Source organism: Dermacentor albipictus, chromosome 3 (genome assembly GCF_038994185.2).
Source record: "Dermacentor albipictus isolate Rhodes 1998 colony chromosome 3, USDA_Dalb.pri_finalv2, whole genome shotgun sequence".
NCBI lineage: Eukaryota > Metazoa > Arthropoda > Arachnida > Ixodida > Ixodidae > Dermacentor > Dermacentor albipictus.
Window position 1 is genome coordinate 1,902,653 of NC_091823.1, and position 20,576 is coordinate 1,923,228.

General features: G+C 44.4%; 1 protein-coding gene across 2 annotated transcripts in view; it reads left to right on the forward strand.

Annotated features, from left to right (window-relative positions):
* LOC135919943 (fat-like cadherin-related tumor suppressor homolog) overlaps positions 1 to 20,576 on the forward strand; it is a 375,972-nt gene that overhangs the window by 187,888 nt on the left and 167,508 nt on the right. For both annotated transcript variants that reach the window (XM_065453965.2, XM_065453966.2), the window contains exon 22: positions 11,047 to 11,286. In XM_065453965.2, the coding sequence (XP_065310037.2) occupies positions 11,047 to 11,286 (240 nt within the window). The remainder of the gene's footprint in view (positions 1 to 11,046; positions 11,287 to 20,576) is intronic.

Genomic DNA, 20,576 nt, shown 5'->3' on the forward strand with positions numbered 1-20,576 from the left:
CCCATCTTGGTAAAGACTTGTTTGCTGCGATGGAAGATGCCTTCACGCATTATTTCAGCTTTAACAAGTTGAAAGCTGCCAGCATCGTGGACTTTATTTCCTGCCTGTCAATAAATAAGCTGGATATGGTTGACTGTGCGCAACATAGCGTGGAAATCGCCAACCAAGTCATACGGTTTTTTGTCATCATGAAGTTGCACTTCCTTGTCGCAGAAGAGAATGCATCGAAGCAAGGGAAGCGAGAAAAAATGAAGTACCTCAAGCTGAGGCGCACAACATAACTGCATAACTGCAACAGTTATATCAGGAAGACAAACACAACGCGGTTGTATATGTATATAGAACAGGAATTGTTCACATTACATTGTGTGCCCAGTAATATCTGCATATCTGAACAGGACTTCCCATTCGACAAATTATTGTTTGCACTGCACCTTGTTCACCGTTTCTGGGTATATACCTCCATTATATATTGGATTTGTGCTCCATTTCGTGTCATATTGTTTGTTTGATAGCTATAACAACCATGTATATACAGTCGTGTGTAATAATTTATTACCAATGAATATTCTTTTTTGGTACTAATATTCTAAGTGGTACTACAAACGCGAACTTAGTTCTTTGCAGGATTCTATTATTGGAAACCAAATTTCCCCTTTGCGCCCTCATTATGCTCAGTTTCAACCATTGGTGCCTGCAGTTCTACCTTTCATTGCAAAATTAAACTTGAAATAATCCCAGTTCACTCGAGCAGCCCGTTTCAAGTGCTGAGGCACGCAGCATCCAGTAGACGATTAGGACAAGCGCCTGTAGCTAAGTCACTAATAAAGTCGCGTCAGACAGAACTGCATACGGCACCCCATAATAGTCCCTTAAAATGCAATAGTGGCACTGGCAAACCACAAACTATGGCCTACTGCGGAAGCTTTCTCTGTTTGGTACAAATATGAGTTTCATAAGTGTTGCACTGAGTGCGAAGCTAAAGCATGGTGATAAAATGACCAACATTTAGTAGTACATTGGGCCAGCTGCAGTGATAAAGTCGCCTAGCCTTTAAAATGATTTTCTGATACGCGTATTGCGCCCCAAGAAGCCGCGGAGCGACAAAGCACTTCACAGCGGATTTGAATAACCGCAGCGGACCTTAGCCAGCATACGGGAGACATCACGGATCCGACAGCAGCGCCGCCGCATCATGCTGAACAAATGCTGCCTCTCGGGCGCTCCGATGCTGACACCTCCCCCTCTAGCCACCATAGCTGTGCTCCCCCCATCTGCGATGCCAAAGCCTACCCCCCTTCCTCCCCTCACACATACACAGGTGTCATTACTATAATAGAGCTTTTTCATCTACATCGTTTGAAATTTCTTTTGAGTTGTCTCGATCATTTCACTTGAAATTTTATTGTGTATAATTAAACGCCATGCACTGACGTGCATGGCGTTTAATTCATACTTTTGCTTTATTTCTGCAAACCCTGACAATAGGAGGACAAGCGCATTAGAAGCACCAGCGGCGGCTGCCTCATCCGTATTTTCTCACTTCAACATAGTTTTAAATTTACATTGTAAACACTCTGCACGTACGCAATATATTTAACTATATACATAGGAAAAATTTTGTTATATTCTTGAAAGAGAAGGAGGTAGCCAGTTAACAATTATTTATACAAGTATGGATAGCTTATGTCTAGAGAATGAGTATGTTGTATGTGCACCTCGCTTCAAAATGCATTGCGTGCTTTTTTGACTAGACTTCAGTGGCCGCTTCGGCAGAGTCTTAAACTTTATCATCGGCGTGTGAAGTGCACGTGAATGATATGCGCCTCAGTATTGCTTCTCCAGGGTGTCTACCAACCGGGAAAACCGGGAATTCTCAAGGATTTTGAATAGTCTGGAAATACTCAGGGAATATATGCTTCTGTCAGGGAAAATTAGCAGTAATTTTATTAAATGGAACGAAAGTCGCGGTAATGCTTGCTTGACTAACAGAGAGGGATCGTAACGCATCGTCTTTGACGCCGTATCGTCTGATAGAGGAGTTGCCAGTGTACACACTGTCAACGACCAACTTTCCGGATGCCCGACCATTCACACGGCTTCGCGGTCGGTGTATAAAAATGTCTGAAATTTCAGAGGAAAGAACCCTTCCCCGTCCCATTTGCCATACATTTTGCCCTGACCGCAGGCCCGAAACGGCATTAACCAAAGCCACCACTGCTGCCGTTTTGATTACCTCGCCGCATCGAAACGGAGCTCTCGCACGCAGATCCGCTGGCAGCCGTAGCCACTACCGCGGCAAACGCTAGGCCTAGCTACTTCGACATTCGCTATTAAGCATCTTGCCATTCGGCGCCTTGTTTTTCATTGAAAGAATTCGCTGCTGTCAGCAATGGCACCGACTCCGCCTTTGTGGTCTTCGCGATTGGCTTCGAACCTCGGAAAGCATGGTGCGTTGCACAGTGCCGGTTTCCGAAAGTAAGTTTTGCCTTAATATAGCAATGTTATGCGGTGAAGCATAACAAGCGTGGAAAGGGGCAATTGCCACGGGACGCAGTATTCCTTAAGTATGTATTCCTTAATTATACACGCGTCTACCCGCCATCTCCTGTCATAGTACGAGCGCCGATATGCCTAATAAGGGTACTGGCAGGCCTCTTCGGATGTGCCTGTGGCGTTTTGAGCCCTTAAGGGCAGTGAAAGACATGCATTCATTTTTTCGAACTGCTCGATTTTTCGTACATTTACGCGGCCCCTAGGAAGTCAGAAAAATCGGACGTTGACTGCACAACTGATCAGGAGAATGATTCAAATGGTCTGTGGGGCGAATGCACGGCGGACTGAGGACGAGAACAAAGTACCGTCGCATTGAGGAATGATAGGGAAAGGAACTGTGAAGGAGCTTGAGCTCAAAAAGCTAAGTATTGGCTGATGCCGAGATGCAGGTGACCCTTATCCAAACCAAAATAAACTTTTTAAAGCAGTGAAATGCAACACTGAGGCGTTGTGCGCGGGCTGAATGTCAGGACAGTTAAGGTTGACTAACCAGCTGTTGAGAGAGAATCTCACTTGTGACAAAGTTCAGGCCTCATACCAATAAGCTTGCCCTCAGTTGACAGAAATAGCTCATATCCCCTTCAGTCACTGCATCTACATTTGTAGGCGGGACCTATTTTTGCCATTTCTGTGCAGTGATAGCAAGGAATAGAACACAGACATTAAGCATAGGGTAAATTGAACATTCTGATAACCTAACTTACTTTCATTTTACTTCTGAGGGATATGTATCGTTACAGAGTGCCACTTTGGTGAAGGCATTACTGTGTTTTATGTGATGCTTGATGTGGGGCATCTCGGTAGCAACCTTGAAATATATATATTTTTTTCTTTCTTGAAATGCTCTAGGTTAATGAATAACATGTGCATGTAATTTGTGCGGGGGATTTCATCCTCTTTATGAAAAATGTAGCATGACTTATGTTACCATATTCAAATATTTAGTTACTCTGTAGTTATAATGACTCATCATAAAATGCTTAAAGAGTGGTTCTATCACCTTGATTTGCTCTCAGTGGAGTCTCAAGCACCACCTATGTTTCACACATATGTATTGACAGTCGATCATAATTCGTGACTGAAGTAGATATGCGAAAACATTTGCTTATGTATGCATCTCGTTTTTATTCGTATTTGAGAATGTTCCACATGATTTGCAATGAGTTTTACCATTTTTCTCAAAGATATTTTATTTGCTGTGCATTTTACTAACCCCCTTGCTTCAGATTTTTTAAAAATAAAATAAATGATACTCCCTACTATTCAAACTGGATTAAGTCATTTTTTAGCATGCTTACTAGAGTGACAGCATCGGGCGACATAGTGTCAGCCTGTCTTGATGTAACACAAAGTTCTATGTCACTCAGGGAATTTCACAAAGGCACTAAGGGGAAACCTGGAAAACTCAGGGAATTTGGGAATGTCAGCTTGGTGAGACACCCTGAGAGGTTGTAGGCTGTAAACTCTGTACGCATGAGCACTTTAGGGAGTGGCAGCCCCCCAAGCTCACACATGCTAGACGCAAATAAAATCTGACGATACATTTTTATTGAAAAGAAGCTGCCAGAGCGAAGTTCTGAAGCAGTAAAGAAATTAGAACTAGACTGGCATACAATGTGAACTGACAGACAAACAGGAAAGGCACTGAAGCCGGCGTGCTCAACATGGCCATTTTGGCTCGTTACATTTTGTGCATAAAGCAAATGAGGAAACATATTATCGCATCCACATTTGGCCCGACATAAGCAGACTTCTATCCAGATTGCTTTAAAAAATTGGAACCGGAGTTTTCTCTATATTTTGAAAATGAGTTTTTCTGAAAAAAATTTTTTTATTTAACTGTTTTTTTCTTCTCTTGTGTTTCATTTAGGAAGATAATATTTTGCATGAATGTTGCAAAGAGAATTTTCTATGTTTGACACATTTTTCAAATTTCTGTGCGGAATAGAAAACTTGCCAAAACACATCAAAGTTGCAAAATTGTTCCGATTTCTACCATGTTTGGAATTTTTTTACATTTTTTTTTGGTTGTGGACAGCTTAATAAAATGCATGGAACTAATTTTCTGTGAAGTGTAGTAAAATGAGCAGAAAGGTTTTTCAACACACCATTTTTAGTTCACATTTAAATAGGCCGTGAAATTGGAGTATATTGTGGTAAGCAATGGGAGGATGCTTGTGCTGCCACCTTCAAGTATATTTTGGGCTTGCTGGGAACCTCTTCAAGAATAAAATTTTCGGTTCCGTGCAGTTTGAATATTCTTGCATGTCATATAAAAAAAAAAAAGATACCAAGCAGACATGCATGTTGGATCTCTCATGGAATAATCACCCAATGAGTGTACAAGAACGGTTTTAAACTTAATCCCCACCAAAGTTAATGTGTTCTTTTCACAAATAAGAGAGGCCTGTTTCCAGATTTAAGTCTACAACTGTATGGAGAAGAAACACCTGTGCACAAAGAAGAAAAGCTTTTAGGCATTGTACTTGATGCAAAACTGACTTTCATACCACATATAAATTATACCAAGGCAAAATGCTTAAGAACCATGAACCTACTGAAAATTTTACTGTACACAACATGGGGCAGTGACAAAGTGTTTAATGAACCTCTATAGGAGCCTCATCCGATCACGATTGGATTACGGTGCCCTGGCATATCATGCCAGTGCATTACTGATGCTCTCAAGTGCATTAATGATGCTAGGTCCTGTCCATCATCTAGGTATCCACCTGTCCACTGGCACCTTCAGAACAAGTCCTGTTGAAATCGATATGTATAATCAAATGAATGGTCAGTTAATCTACAAAGAACAAGCGTTAGCTTCACATACCTTCTAAATGCTTACTGCAACTGTGAACACCCTGGTTATACTACAGTTAACGATTTGGCATGTGCTATGTTGTGTCGGCAGTGGCAGGCAAGCGGGGGGCCCCGACCAGCGAACGCGCGGCTAGCGCCGGCGCAGTGAAGGAGGCTCGGAGCTAACTGCTCCCGATGAAAACTGGAACGAAGACTCGGCCGACCCGCGGCCGTTTATTCTAATCAAGGCTTCACACGCCAGATGACACCTCCAGATTGGCCCAAGCTCGTCACATGACAGAAGGGGGGTGCGCCATCTAGCTGAACAACTACAAAACATACATGTACGATGACACAGAGATCCGACAGGGGGTGACGCTATAATACATCATCCCCCCCCTGGAAACAGAGTAAACATACAGTGAAACACGCACACAAGACGCGCACTTAAGTCCAAAGGCGATTTCAGTTCGTTCCCCCCCATGTTCACACACGCGCACCAGTTGCACACAAAGCACGCACTTAAGTCCACAACAAATTCAATCCGTCCCCGCCCAAGTTCAAATACACGCGCACCAGTCTTGGGCACCAAAATACAGACAGTCACTCAAACAAAGTCTGACAAGGAACACGGCACAAGACTCTCTGCACCGCAACAAGGAGCACTTTATACCTGTGTTAATGAAACATGTGGACTGTATCCTATAGATGTCACAGCAAGGCCCCTAGCCGTGGCATTTCAAAGACGGCAATACGCTCTACACTATAGAAACAAAATCATCGAGCCACGGAGGCCGTTTTTTGTCACGATGAGGACGCGTGCGTACCTCAGAAGAATTTTGGGGGTTGCGACGCGTATCGGTCGACTTTAAAGACCTAGTCGTCCCACTACTATTTCCCTACCTCTGGTTGGACAATTGAATGTGGTTGTTGCTCAAAGCTGGAGAGGGTTGCCCAGGAAGCTCCTCTCGACATCCCAACAAGTCCTGGGAGGCTACCGATTCCCCCACGGAATCAGAGGCGACTGCTGACTGCGTAGACTCGGAAGTGATACGTCAGACAAGCTACTTAACTGATGCTTATGAGAAGACGATGTCACTACAGACGAGTCATCGGAATGACTATCCAGGTTTGAATACGAGTACAAAAAATATTTATCACTTGTACACAATGTACTACCTGTTGGATCCTTCATCACTAGGGTTAACTTAGACACATGCCACGTCTTCCAATCACTGAGTAGAAAAGTAGATGGTCCTATCTGGGCCTTGACCTTACGAGGTTTACTGTACTTAAAAAATCCTTTCCTCCTAAATCTTATTCTGACGGTGTCTCCCACCTTGATACGAGTTGCCTGAGCACCTCTACATTTGTCTACGTACTGTTTAGTCTGCCACTGTTTCTGCAAGACCCTTTCTTGAAGGTGAGGCACAAGGCTGTCCTGTTCCCGTAGATCTACACAGAGCCGCATGGTTCCATCCTTCTTGCGCACCAGCACGAGTGGAGACACCCACTCAGAAGCCTCGACGCGCTCGATGACGTCGCAGTCGTCGAGACGTCGCAATTTATTTGTGACCTGGTCACGGAGAGCCAGGGGTAGTCTGCGCAACTTTGAAGATACTGGTTTCGCATCTTGCTGCCGATGAATTCGGTGCACAAGGTTGTTTACGAAACTCAGCTCGTCACTGAAGAGGTGATCAAAACCCGGAGGCACACCTGTGGGGCTCTGTACTGAAGGAAGCGATGGTAGACGACATGTCAGCGACGTACCGTCGATCTTTATGCCCAAGCGTTGGATGGCGTCTAAACCCAGCAGTGATGTTCCTGTAGTTGTTACGTGGAACGTGACGGAGCATGACCTTTGAAAAAACTGGACAGTGGCTTGAAACAGGCCTTGATTGTCGATGCGTTGCTTGGAGACATTCTTCAAGTCCACTGTTGTTTGTGACAGTCTGTGCTGTCGACCAAAGTGCTTTCCAAAATCTTCGGCCGTCATCAATGAGACAGACGCTCCCGTATCCACCGGCAGTCGCATGGAGACACCGTTAACTACGACCAGAACTTCCAAATCTTTAGTTTCAAAAGCGCTTACCGCCAAGACAGACGCGGACGGCTGCCCTGCGGAAGTTGAAGACAGCGTCTCTGCGGAAGAGACGTGTTGAACAGTACGGGTTTTTCGGCATACTGATGCAAAATGGCCCAACGTGTGGCAGGCATTACACCGCCGGTTCCTCGCTGGATAATTCTTGTACGTTGCAATATGTTTCGTGCTGCCACACCGATCGCATGCACCACAATTCCCGGAGGGGCCATGTGCGAAATGTCGATCATCTGGGCGGCCTCTTGGAAGACGTCGGCCATCTTGGCGGCTCCTCTGAAGAAGTCAGCCATCTTTATGGCCTCCCGGACTACGTCGGCCATCTTGGCGGCTCCCCGGAAGAAGTCGGCCATCTTGGCTCGTCGACGGAGCGCCAAGTTGAGCTGCCTCGATTCTCTGTATTTTCTCCGAGTCGAACACGCGATTCGCTCGATGCAGGGCTTCTAACGAGCGTCCAATTTCTTCTGCCTTGTCCAGGGACAGGGTTTCGCCATGAGCCAGCAACTTTTCGCGAACGCTGACGTTCGCTACCCCATGTATGATTTGGTCTCGGACGCGCTCGTCATAGGTTGTGCCGAAGTTGCACTGTACCGCCTTCTCCTTCAATGCGGTCACGAATTCCAGGAATCTTTCCCCCTCGAACTGCTTTCGACTGGTGAATTCGTGCCGTTCCGCCAGGACATTTGTTGACGCGGCGAACAGCCAGTCAGGCCGCTGCAAGAGTCTCGGAAACTCTGACGCTGGCGGGACCGCATCACTTGACGTTGACGCTGCGCCGGTCGACTGCCTTGCTGCTTCGCTTGAAGCTGACGCTGCGCTGGTTAACTGCCTTGCTGCTTCCTGCTCCTCGTCTGCAAAGTACTTCCATTGTCCCTCACGCCCGAGAGCGCTGACGAGCGCGGACGCTTGTCGCGCGTCCGTCCAGTCGCCACCGCCGGCCGCTTCGAGGTGGGCCTGAAAAATTTTTTCCCAGCGATACCGAGGAATTAACAGTGGGCCAAGCACTTCAAGAAAAACGAGAAGGTTCGCCGTAAGAGCCATGCCGGGTAACGTGCAGGAGACAGTGCAGGAGGCAAGCCGGAGCTCGCCGCAGGAATAGGCAAGGAAGAATAAAGGGGGCGAGAAGGCCTAGGCTCGGAAGCCTCGCGACGCCAAGTGCGTCGGCGGAGTTTGCAGGCCATGCCGACACGTAAAGGATGCTTCACTTACGAAGCTCATTAGTTTCCCGGGGCTTCGGTCGGAACCGCAGCGGGAATCCCATCCTCGTCGCCAAAAGATGTTGTGTCGGCAGCGGCAGGCAAGCGGGGGGCCCCGACCAGCGAACGCGCGGCTAGCGCCGGCGCAGTGAAGGAGGCTCGGAGCTAACTGCTCCCGATGAAAACCGGAACGAAGACTCGGTTGACCTGCGGCCATTTATTCTAATCAAGGCTTCACACGCCAGATGACACATCCAGATTGGCCCAAGCTCGTCACATGACAGAAGGGGGGTGCGCCATCTAGCTAAACAACTACAAAACATACATGTACGATGACACAGAGATCCAACAGGGGGCGACACTATACTACATGCTACACATTTTCATGTGAGTGAACTTAGCGAAAAAATGGATGTCCCACTTTTTATCGGCTTACTGCTGAGTTATTTTGTTCACCAGATCCCAGCTTCCCTCGTGCTGTGTTAACTGCCGATCTGGTCCCTTTCATAGTGTATTGAGCAGTATTAGCTGCTCAGAAATACAGAGAGATGACAAGAAAGTTGACCATCACATGCTACTTGAACTGGCACACCTTACCAAGCTGGCCACAGTTACTGGGCTGCTACTTGTGTTTAATTACTATGAGCTGCCACCACATTGACTTTTCCCATGTGCTAGGAGTTAAAGTTTCACATTGGTAATGCCCTTTTGTGGTCAGTCAATATTTTTAGATGTGGCCAAATAAACCTTTGTAATAAGAGCACTGCTGGGGCAGTAAAAGCATGCACAAGCACGTTGCACACAAGTATGTTGCCCACAAATAGCAGTTCTTGCCGTTATATTTATAATCTATAATTATATAATTATAATTATAATATATATTATAATTATAATTATATTTATAATCTATGCTGATCACGCTACTGTCCTGTTTTCGTCCAATAATGCTCCGGAGCTAGTGTCAGTGGCTAACTCTTGTTTGAAAAAATAGATTTATGGTCTCTAGAAAATGGTCTCGAGATTAACGCTGAAAAAACGAAAGGCAGTTTTATTTCAACCGAAGAATGAGAATACCTGTCTTTGTAGGGACGTGGTGTTAGGGTCTTCTAAAATTGAACTCGTCCCTTCTGTGAAAAAACTCGGGGTCTTTTTTTAATGAAAATATGAGCTGGAGCGATCATATAGATTTTCTTGCAGGCAAACTCTCCCAAATTACTGGACCCGTTTTCTCTATTTGCTACATGCCTTGGAAGATTAAAGTTGTGGGGGTTCCACTCTGCGTGCGGCTAGGGCTGAAGGCGAGCTCTCGCTCATTCCCACAAAGTGTTAATTTATAATGCTTTGTTTGCGAGCCACCTTCATTATTGCTGCCCTATTTGGGGCACCACATTTGTTATAAATATTTACTGTTTGCTTGTAATACAAAAGAAAATTGTTCGCGTAATTAGTGATATGCCCCTTGACTCCCCATCTGAGCCCCTATTTAAAAAACCTCGGGTAATTAAATCAGTGATATGTTTAACTACCGCCTTGCTCTTGGATACCTAAAAGAAACCAAACAGAACTTAAGCCTTGTTTCATCTCTGGCTAGATTAAAACACCACATCCCATGTTATAAAAAGAAACCAAACAGAACTTAAGCCTTGTTTCATCTCTGGCTAGATTAAAACACCACATCCCATGTTATAACACCAGGTCCCCAAAATACTGGCATGGGCCGCATGTGTGTTCAACCTATGGTAACCAAATGACTTGTTACACTGACCCCACTCAGCTGAATAATCTCAGATTTGCGTCCATCGATGTACCTAATTGTTCTGGCAGAGAACTGTATAATTTCTATTGCCCCAAGAATTGGGTTTAACCATGTACCTAATCTTTTTCTTTTTAAAAGTTTTGTGTATCTATAAATCTGTATTGTTTGTTTTTCCCGAGCTGTTTCATGTACGAAGCACATTGTTTAAGTGAGATCTATATACTAAATGCCATTACTCTCTTTCCTTTCTCCCTTTTCGTTGTTCTTCTTTCCTTTCTTTTTCTTCTTTTTTTTTCCTCGCTCCGTGCTGTCTGCTGCCTTTTAGACCTTCTGGTTATTGGACCAGTCAAGTTGCCTTTGTAGCAACTTTTTTCGTAATGCCTTGGCACTTTGTACCACTTGTTTTTATGAATAAAGGTATCATCATCATCATCATAATCATCATCATCATCGTTGTCGTCGTCGTCGTCGTTGTTATTATTATTATTATTATTATTATTATTATTATTATTATTATTATTATTATTATTATTATTACATGTGGATGTTATTCAGGGGAGCATTCTGCATTGCTGTGCTGTCAATGCAACTCGGAGGGTGCCAGCTAGCTGCTGACTGCATTGCTTACGACAACACAGGTGTGCTACACACAGCACGACCACTGGACCGGGAACTGCGGCCACACTACTCGCTTGTGGCGCATGTTCGTGATGTGGCTCACTGGGAGTGGCACTGCAACAGCAGTGTGGAGCTGCTTGTGAGCGATGTGAATGACAACCCACCTGTGTTCAGCCAGAATGCCTATGAGGTGGCCCTGCCCGAGGACACGCCGGCTGGCCGCCTGGTTGCCCAGGTGCATGCCATGGACCACGACCTTGGTGAGTGAGGCAGCTCAGCGACGGTCTGTACTGATGGATGGGAACACCTTCATAGAATAGTAATTTATTTTTGCTTGATGTGCATTGTTGTCAACTGTTTATCACTGTGTAAAAAATCACAAAGCCATGCCGTCCACTTCATGGTTCGTTCCGTATTATATTTAATTGGCATTTGCTGGACCACTTTGTTAAAATCAAAAGCTGGATGGTGACCTTAGGCTAAACTAACTACTTCACCACAACTACATAGCTAGATTAGTATTTAAATTAACTTATGTTTTGAATGAGCTTTTGTATTTAACTCTTAGATTGCCATGCCTGAGTATACTGGTTTGGGTACTAATGCACATCCATTGCCTGAGCAAAGCCAAGACACACTTTTTGCATGCTCTTTGCCTTTCTTAAGATAATTTAAAACGTGAAACATTTGTAGACTAGTTGTGTCTTCTAAACAAAAGTTTGTTTAACTAAAACTGTTTGTCAAGTTTTGTTTTTATGCAACAGATCGCATGTGGTCACATCTACGTACAGCTTTGTGTGGTTCCATGCTTCAAGGATTGCCATACGAGGGAGATCTTTTGAGTCTGAGACATTTTGAAATTGTTTTTCCTCATAAAATAAACAAAATGCAAATGTTTTCTTAGTAAGACTTTAATTACACTAATTAAAATAATAAGGCCTAATTCTGAATTATTGTTTAAATTTTAACATTGTAAAAAGCTCGTGAATATTTTAGCATTATATTGCCACTAAGTAGCATGTGAATTTTAAGTCTGCTCATGTGTTACTCTGAAACAAATTAAATTTTTCGCATTGGAAATTTTTCGCATTGGGTGTCTCACCTCTAACCTGCCGGACTGGATTACCTGCTGCGACCCCCCTAGCAAAAATGACCAATAGAAAAACCAATAGGCTATGGGATTATTGAACATATTGGTCTATAGGTATTGTATAAGCCTATTGGTGGCTTACTGGTATATATTGGTGCTCTATTGGCCTATTAGTAGTGTATTTGTCTATTGGCACTCTATTGGCCTATTAGTAGTCTATTTGTCTATTGGCACTCTATCGGCCTATTAGTAGTGTATTTGTCTATTGGCACTCTATCGGCCTATTAGTAGTGTATTTGTCTATTGGTAGTGTTGCCTACTGGTCTAAGCACATTGTTTATGTATCAAAACAATAGTGCTATACAGAAGTGAGGACTGTAATGTGGCAACCAGTCTATAAAAAAGAACAAATTTCATTTGAAAGTAGGCATGTATTATATTTCCAAACAATATTTACAAAAATTACTTCTTCTTCTTCATCAGATCTGCAATCTTTCCAGCAACAAGCTTTCCAAGCATGTTGTGCCTCTTCGTTATGTCATCCTCACTGCTGCACTGCTTCTCCAGGTAGTGCCTGAAGAAAACTAAAATGGGAAAGGTCAGCAAGTGAGAACCAAAATTTAGAAGTGCTACTGAAAGGACAAGTATACATGGCATATTAACATGAAAAAAATGTGCTGATCCCACGCACTGTGGAAACAATAAGCAAAATTTAATGAGCCAGCAATAACAAACAGCTAAACATGGTAAGAAATCCAGAGTGGTCTTATATAAGACCTATGCAGAGATGTGACATATGTTACATCTCTGCATGCAGTGAATACAGTGGCGAATGCATCTTGCAGTCACCCTTAGTCACAACAGCATACCTTGCAGACATTTGTGGAGAAACACAACAGTGTTATCACCAAATGGATGACAGCATCTATACCTTCATACATCAGAAAGAAAGCTTCACCAAACAGCCTTCCTACTGCAGCCAGTCTTGTCACATACACACACAAGCTTGAATGGGATTCAGCAAAAATGGTTGCTAATTATGGCATGGCTTCATGGGGTTTTTTGGGCACTTGCTCCACTACCACCTACCACAGTGCAATGTTTAAATTTCAAAAGTAAATTGTATGCAATATGGCATATATACCATGTGTTTCAAGGTGCTAAATTGCAAGAGGGAAATGAGGGGTAAGGTTGCTATACTGCAGTTCTTTGTGTATCTATGGTCTAATGAACAGTGCATTGGTACTCCAGTGCATCTGATGCTGCACTGGAGTACCGATGTTCAAAATCCCACCACAAGACCCATAATTTTTTAACCGACTGACAGCTTGTGCAGAGTCACTGAGGCAATAAATTGGCCAATTTATACAACCATGCCAAGCTTTGGGAGGCAGGCAAAGAAAGCTTTGAATTGAAAAAGTATTGTTAAAAAGTGGTGTAAATCTCGAACACACAAGCCCTGAGCAGCTACAATCGGAATAATACATTGAGAAAATTGCAAAGGAACATGTCGCTGACTTTTGAAAAAACAGACTTATGGCTAAGGGGTGTATAAAAAAATAAACATGCCTTCTTCGGGGCCAATCAAGGAACACGACTGGATTAAAGCATACCTTTTAGCGCATCATACTTGAATGCATCCAGAGGTGGTTTAGCTTCACCTTTAGTGCGATTTGATGCAGCACCCGTGACACTTTTACCCATAAGGCCTGCAGTTGAAAAAATCTGAACGCAGGCCTCACGGACAAAAATGCCATCTTTCGGGCGCTGCATCAAATGGTCATATGCTGCTTTTGGCACACACACACCACCAGATCCAAACAGCACCTGAAATAAAGCAAAATAAGTAATAACTAACAGTTTCAGTAATGAGCAGTTATATTATGAGTAGTTAGTTAACAGGCAGGTCAATAGTGCTCTGCAATTCAAGAAACTTGCGGTATTGTAACTACTTTTGCACTGACATGCTACGATCACACCCCTAACTTGAGCTGGATGAGCTTAATACAATCTTGAGGAACAAAAACTCACTCTTTCTTGATGACTAAACTAGCTTTGTCAATGCTGTTATAGAGAGGTGTGCAGTACCCAGAGTGGTGAAAAAAGAAGTTAGCTTAGACAGCGAGTTGCCATATGTTAAAAAAACAAGGCTGGGTGCACAGACCAGATCTGGATAGCAGCAAGAAAGCTACATGCACATGCTGAAATGTTAGTCCAGACTGTAATGCTCGTGAAATATATCGGAGGCATTGTGCGCACCTTGTCTCCCACCACTGAAATTGGTGGTATGGTGACAAGTGGCTGTGTGGCAGTTGAGATTCCTTCATCCCTGGTGCAGCTGGGGGGCAAGTTTGTATGCACTGCAGGTGTACCACAAGTGCCCTGTGGCACTTCATTTGCTTGTGCTGGATGCAAGCCAGGCCCTGCAGCAACTTCTTGCTGTTTCTGTGTTACTGTTGTAGCCATGGCTCCAGTTGAATTCGGTGCCACAGATGGGATGCGGCTTTCTGTGTGAGTTAAGAAACACATAATGATGTTGCTATTTTGTTAAAATACACTTCTATTTTGCTATCTTGGAAACGGGATACATACATGCAACCCATATAAATGAAGATGAAATGTAGGCAAAGATGATGAAAAACTCATGTCTACAGTGCTATACCAATTAGGTCTGCATGCAAATATTGGAACATGAAATCCAAGCCTGAGTCAAAAATTTTGCTGCATAATGCTTTCTCGAGCATTTCTAGTCTGCTGTGCAGCTTTTTGTTCTCATTCATGAGCTTTCCATTTGCTGCCCTTAGTGACTTGTTTTCATTTGTGAGACGTGTCACTTCTTCCTGGAAATTGGGCACTTCATTCTCTGCAAGGAGCGAGTTGAGGTGACCGTTTCGGAAGGCATCTTCCGATTTTCTACCAGGGCACCTTTTTGCTGCCTTCCTGAATACCTGTTATAGTGAACAGTGGGCACGCACACATAAATTAGGCATACTTGTAAAACCCAACAAGCGTTTCCAATGAAATTTGTCCAATACGCAAAACAGTAGCACTGAGGTTTACAGGTTAGGAATATATGAATCAGCTCCACGTGCGTTATGAGTGATTCCTTTCAACAAACAATGAAATTCATCAATGCCACCATTATATGTGAACAATTAACCCATGCAAATTGCTAAGCTTGCGGCCTTTTCCCTACAGTTTCTTACAAGTCAGGGCGATGTCATTGAGGGAAAGAGAGAGCTAGCTCTCTCTTTCCCTCAATGACATCGCCTTGACTTGTAAGAAGCTTTTTGTTAAAGCTTTAACAAAAATGAAGACATTTTGTTTTCCACACAACAATGTAATAACAGTATTTTCCTTCTCTGCTGTCAAACAGGCTGCATATTGCATGTTGAGCTCTATACTGTTCGATATCTGTAGAAGCTGGGCACGTGCAGCACCACAAAAGGCGAAGCAAAACTTATGCGGCCAGACGTAAGAGCTGAAATTTCATTACCTCGTCCAATGAATCCGCGCTGGACATTGACATCTCGCTGTCCTCACTGTCCGACGGACGTGGAGGAAGTGGGACCCGCCTTGTCGGTTGATGTGCAGCCTCTTTTGTCTCTGCGCAAAATCAGAGTACAGCAAAATCAAACGCAGTCTAAATATAAGCAAATATTATAGAACAACAACTGTATATATTAGAATTTAACTTACCAAACAACCGCAGGATCTGTGCTCGAAAAAAGCCACTTTGATGGTCGTCCTTCCAGTGCACTTTGTACCACTTGTCACTTTGGTAGTCTGAAATGCTTTGAGGGCTGAAATTTTTTATATCTTTGATGCTAACGACTTCTCGCACGTCGTCGTCGCGAAATCTGACCGACGTGTACATTGCAGCACAAGCACAAGCGACGAATACACGCAAAGACTAGAGCTACGAATGCAAGACAACGCTACGCCATACACAGATACCGTCCAAGCCCACGTGACCACGTTGTGTCAATGCGGCACGAACGTTGGCTAGCAATGGCTGTCGTCGGCTCGCATTTTCCTTCCCCCGTGGCTTTATAAATAAGAAAACGAGCAATATACCTTTTTTTACTTTGCTATTTTTATTTCTTACTTTGCTTGCTAAGTTTAAAAACGTTTTAGCATTATGTGCATGAAGACAGTATTGTGAGAAAGCAAAATGATGTAAAACATACAGCGTCACCACGCGACGACTCATTGTCAAAATTTTTTTTTTGCCCCTACACGTGTTTAGATTCTGTGTATGGGTGCCGTGTGATTCTTCTGTGTCTGTTATATTAGGTTCCCGTAGTAGTGGTCACGTTTTACGAGAGTCTTTGCTTGGTGACGATCTCCGCGGCATTCCTCGCCCTCCGAACGTCCGTTTTTCTGCGAGCGATGGAAAATCAGGGCGTCGCCGGTAGCAGTGAACGTGAACCCGAAGTAAAGAGGAAGCGCAAGTGCTATTTGGAGCCTGGGGCAAATTTCAATGTTCCACGAAGCACTCTTTTTTATCAGCGTGTGCAGGGAAGCTCTAATCCCGGTACTAATTTGAGCTGCGAGCGGTCTCCGACAGTGGAGCCAGCGAATTCATTTGTCAACTCGCCAACTCCCTTGGACGACAGCGTGCAGCCAGACTATTGTTTGCCGGCTGAAGTGGACGACGTCGCCGAAAACACAAATGACGATCGCAGCCAGAGATCACCGCAACATATGGTCGATGACCGTGCAAGCAACGAACCCACAGGGTTTGTACATGTGGATGCGGGCAATGCTAGCAACTGCGCTGACACGGCGGACGGCGAGGACGACTTCACGAAATTGTTCTCTAGTGAACGTCTGCCAAATTGTGACCTCAGTGTTGCTGATGCAATGGTGACATTGATGGCGTACTCAACTTCAGCAGGGCTCAACTGGAGCGATATGGAGAAGCTAGTACATGTGGTTAACCTTTTGCTGGGAGCCGAAGTGCTGCCTTCATCTCAATATTTGTTGAGAAAGGCGTGGAAAAATTGGCAGAGGCAAATAGTGAAGCGCTACTACTTTTGTACGACCTGCAGTACGCCTGCTGCCAATGCTGAAGGACACAGTTTTGTTTGTTCAAACTGCAATGCCCGGAATTCGGCGCACAATTTTTACGCAGTTATGAATTTGCAGAAACAGATTGACGTTTTGCTGTCGAGTAAGGTGGTTGCCGCGGCACTTCTCGACTCACTTGAGAAAAAGAATCTCCGTGAGGTTTCAAACAAAAATACAGTGCTCACTGACATCACAGACGGAGCACTTTATCGTAAACATATGGAGGGAAGTGAGTGGAGTGACATCACTCTCACATTTAATACTGATGGTGCCAGAGTGTTTAATTGTAACAAAACTTCCTTGTGGCCCATTCAGTGTGTCATCAATGAGTTGCCGGTAGCATTGCGCTGGACCAATGTTCTGCTTGGAGGCCTCTGGTTCGGCAAGGGGCACCCAGAAATGGCCAAGTTCCTGGGCGTGTTTGTCAAGGAGGTCCTCGAGATGAGTACAGTAAAGTGGAAAATTGATGACAGAGAACTTGAATCAAGTGTCAAGGTGGTGCGCTGCTGCGTAGATGCGCCTGCATGTGCAGCAGTCCTCAATGCTAAACAATTCAACGGATACTTCGGATGCAGCTTCTGTCTCCACAAAGGGACAAAGTGCAAAAGTGAGTTTTGCTATAAGTTTATTTTATGTCACGGTGCCATATGCTAATATATGTTACAATAACTCTTTTCATTTGTAGCTCTTATTTAAATAGTGATAAAGGTTTTTTGTTGCAATGCAAATATTTTTGACTGATGCAAACATTTAAATATTGCAGGATCTGTCAAGTACCCTGTTTTGAGCAGCAAAGAAGTGCCTGTCACATGTACCACTAGCCAAGTGAAGGAGGATATGCAGTTGGCACTGTCTATTGGTGAACCATCTCGTGGGGTAAAGGGGTACACACCACTTGTCCAGCTGCCAAAGTTTGACTTGGTGTGGGGTGTGTGCCCGGACTATATGCATTGTGTTTTGGAGGGGGTGGCGAAACAACTTGCAGACATTTGGTTCAGTGCCGTGCATTCACCAGCATACATAGGAATGCCGTCCAAACGCCAAAATGTGATATCACGTCTAGTCAGCTTAAAACCACCCCAATTTTTTACTAGATTGCCGCGAACACTTGATGATCGGAGCATGTGGAAAGCCAGTGAGTGGAAATGGTGGCTGCTGTTTTATGCTGTGCCATGCCTTGACGGCATCTTGCCAACCGAGTACCATGACCACTTCTGCCTACTGGTAAATGGAATTTTCCTCCTCCTGAAAGATGAAATATCACGAAATGACCTGAAGGTGGCTATGGACAACCTGGCCCGATTTGTGTACCAGGTGGAGCACCTCTATGGGCAGGAAGCCATGACATTTAATGTCCACCAGCTGGTGCACCTTCCACAAAGTGTGCAGCAGCTGGGACCATTATGGTCACATTCCACATTTATCTTCGAGTCTGGTAATGGTTCACTTCTTAACCTGGTCAGCGATGCAAATGGAGTGCCCCTACAAGTCTTGGAGCGCTTCACAATGAGCTTGCAGCTCCGTCAACTTTTGCAGACAATGAGTCTGTCAACAAAAGTTAAGGAATTGTGTGAAAAGATGACCAGTAACAATGCAGTAGAGGGCCCACCAGAAAAACCACTTGGTAAGGGATGTCTTTCCTCGGTTGGAATTGATGAGGCAACTTTGTTTTTCAGTAAGCTTGGGCAGCACCCCAAAAATGTGGTTGAGTACGAAAGAGTCTCAGTAAGAGGACAGAGTTACCACGTGCAGAGCTACCAGCGGACAAAGAGAACATGCAACTCTTACTTCAAGTCTCTGGCTGGCCTGTATTATGTACTCGATAGAGTGTTCATGCTGGAAGATGGCATGTGTTATTTGGCATGTGAAAGACTCAAGTGTGAAGTGCACAAGACAGTATCACACTTGTACATTAGAACGGGAGTTGAGGATACTGTGCTTTTACATACTAGCGAAGTGGACAAGATATGTGTGGGGATGAGTGTGGGAAGTACCCTCTATATTGCAGACCTTCCGAATTTATATGAACGTGACTAAGTGACGTTAGGATGGATAGTTGGGCGTGTTGGTTAAGCATGATTTCTGAAGTGAAGGCGCTAAAATGACGGAGGACAAAGAAGAAACACACACACAGGGCGCCCTGTGTGTGTGTTTCTTCTTTGTCCTCCGTCATTTTAGCACCTTCACTTCAGAAATCATGCTTAACCAACACGCCCAACTATCCACCCTAACGTTGTATATTTCTTGTGCATCGGGCTCTTCACTATGTGTTTCTTCAGGCGCCCTGTGCGTGTGTGTGTTTCTTCTTTGTCCTCCGTCATTTTAGCGCCTTCACTTCAGAAATCATGCTCAACCAACACGCCCAACTATCCATCCTAACGTCGTATATTTCTTGTGCATCGGGCTCTTCACTATGTGTTTCTTCTGGCGCCCTGTGTGTGTGGGTGTTTCTTCTTTGTCTTCCGTCATTTTAGCGCCTTCACTTCAGAAATCTGACTAAGTGAATGTCAGAAAGGTGAATATACTGGTGGTGTTGTTTTGTAGTTTTGCAGTGAAGATGTCAGATGAACTATGAGGGCTTGAAAATGTGTGTAGTTTCTGTCCCTGGCTGGGGAACTAGATCATTCACTGATCCAATATTGACACATGTACTCATTTATTTTTGGGGGTTGACCACTTTTCACTGTTTAAGCGCTGGAGGTGCCTGCATGTATCAGAAGTTTCTCGAATGTTACTGATGGTTGTGTCTGCTGTCTGTGTCACCGTAGTTTGTGTAACCTGATTGCATATACGACGAAAATTGTGTAGACCATTCAGGAAGACACGCGAGCACCAGCAATTACTCGGAACCTTTGATGACTTGTGTATAAAAGCTGACGCGCTTGACCGGCAGAACAGATTTTTTACGATCACCAACTGTGTTCACCACTATCATTGTGCTTTGAGTGTAGCCTGTTTTTCTGGGCACAGGTTCACCCAGTAAAGAGTTAGTTTCGCTGTTTACAGTTTTGCTACGACGGAGTGCACCGTGGTTAGGACTGCAGTGGACAACTTCGTAGATGATGTCACTGAGGCGGCGTGTAACCTTGTAGGGACCAAAATACTAGTGGATCAACTTGTCCGAGAGTCCATGGCGACGAATGGCCGTCCAGACCCACACGCAAGTGCCGGTATTGTAATAGACATCACGTTGACCCTGGTTGTATCGAAGGGTGTTGGTATGCTGTTGACTCCGGATACGATGTCGAGCAAGTTGGCGTGCCTCTTCGGCTCTTTGTACGAACTCTTCCACATGTTCGCTGGTTGGGCTATTATCAGCCAGAGGTAGCATGGCGTCAAGTGTTGACGTGACGTGACGCCCGTATAAAAGTTCGAACAGCGTAAACT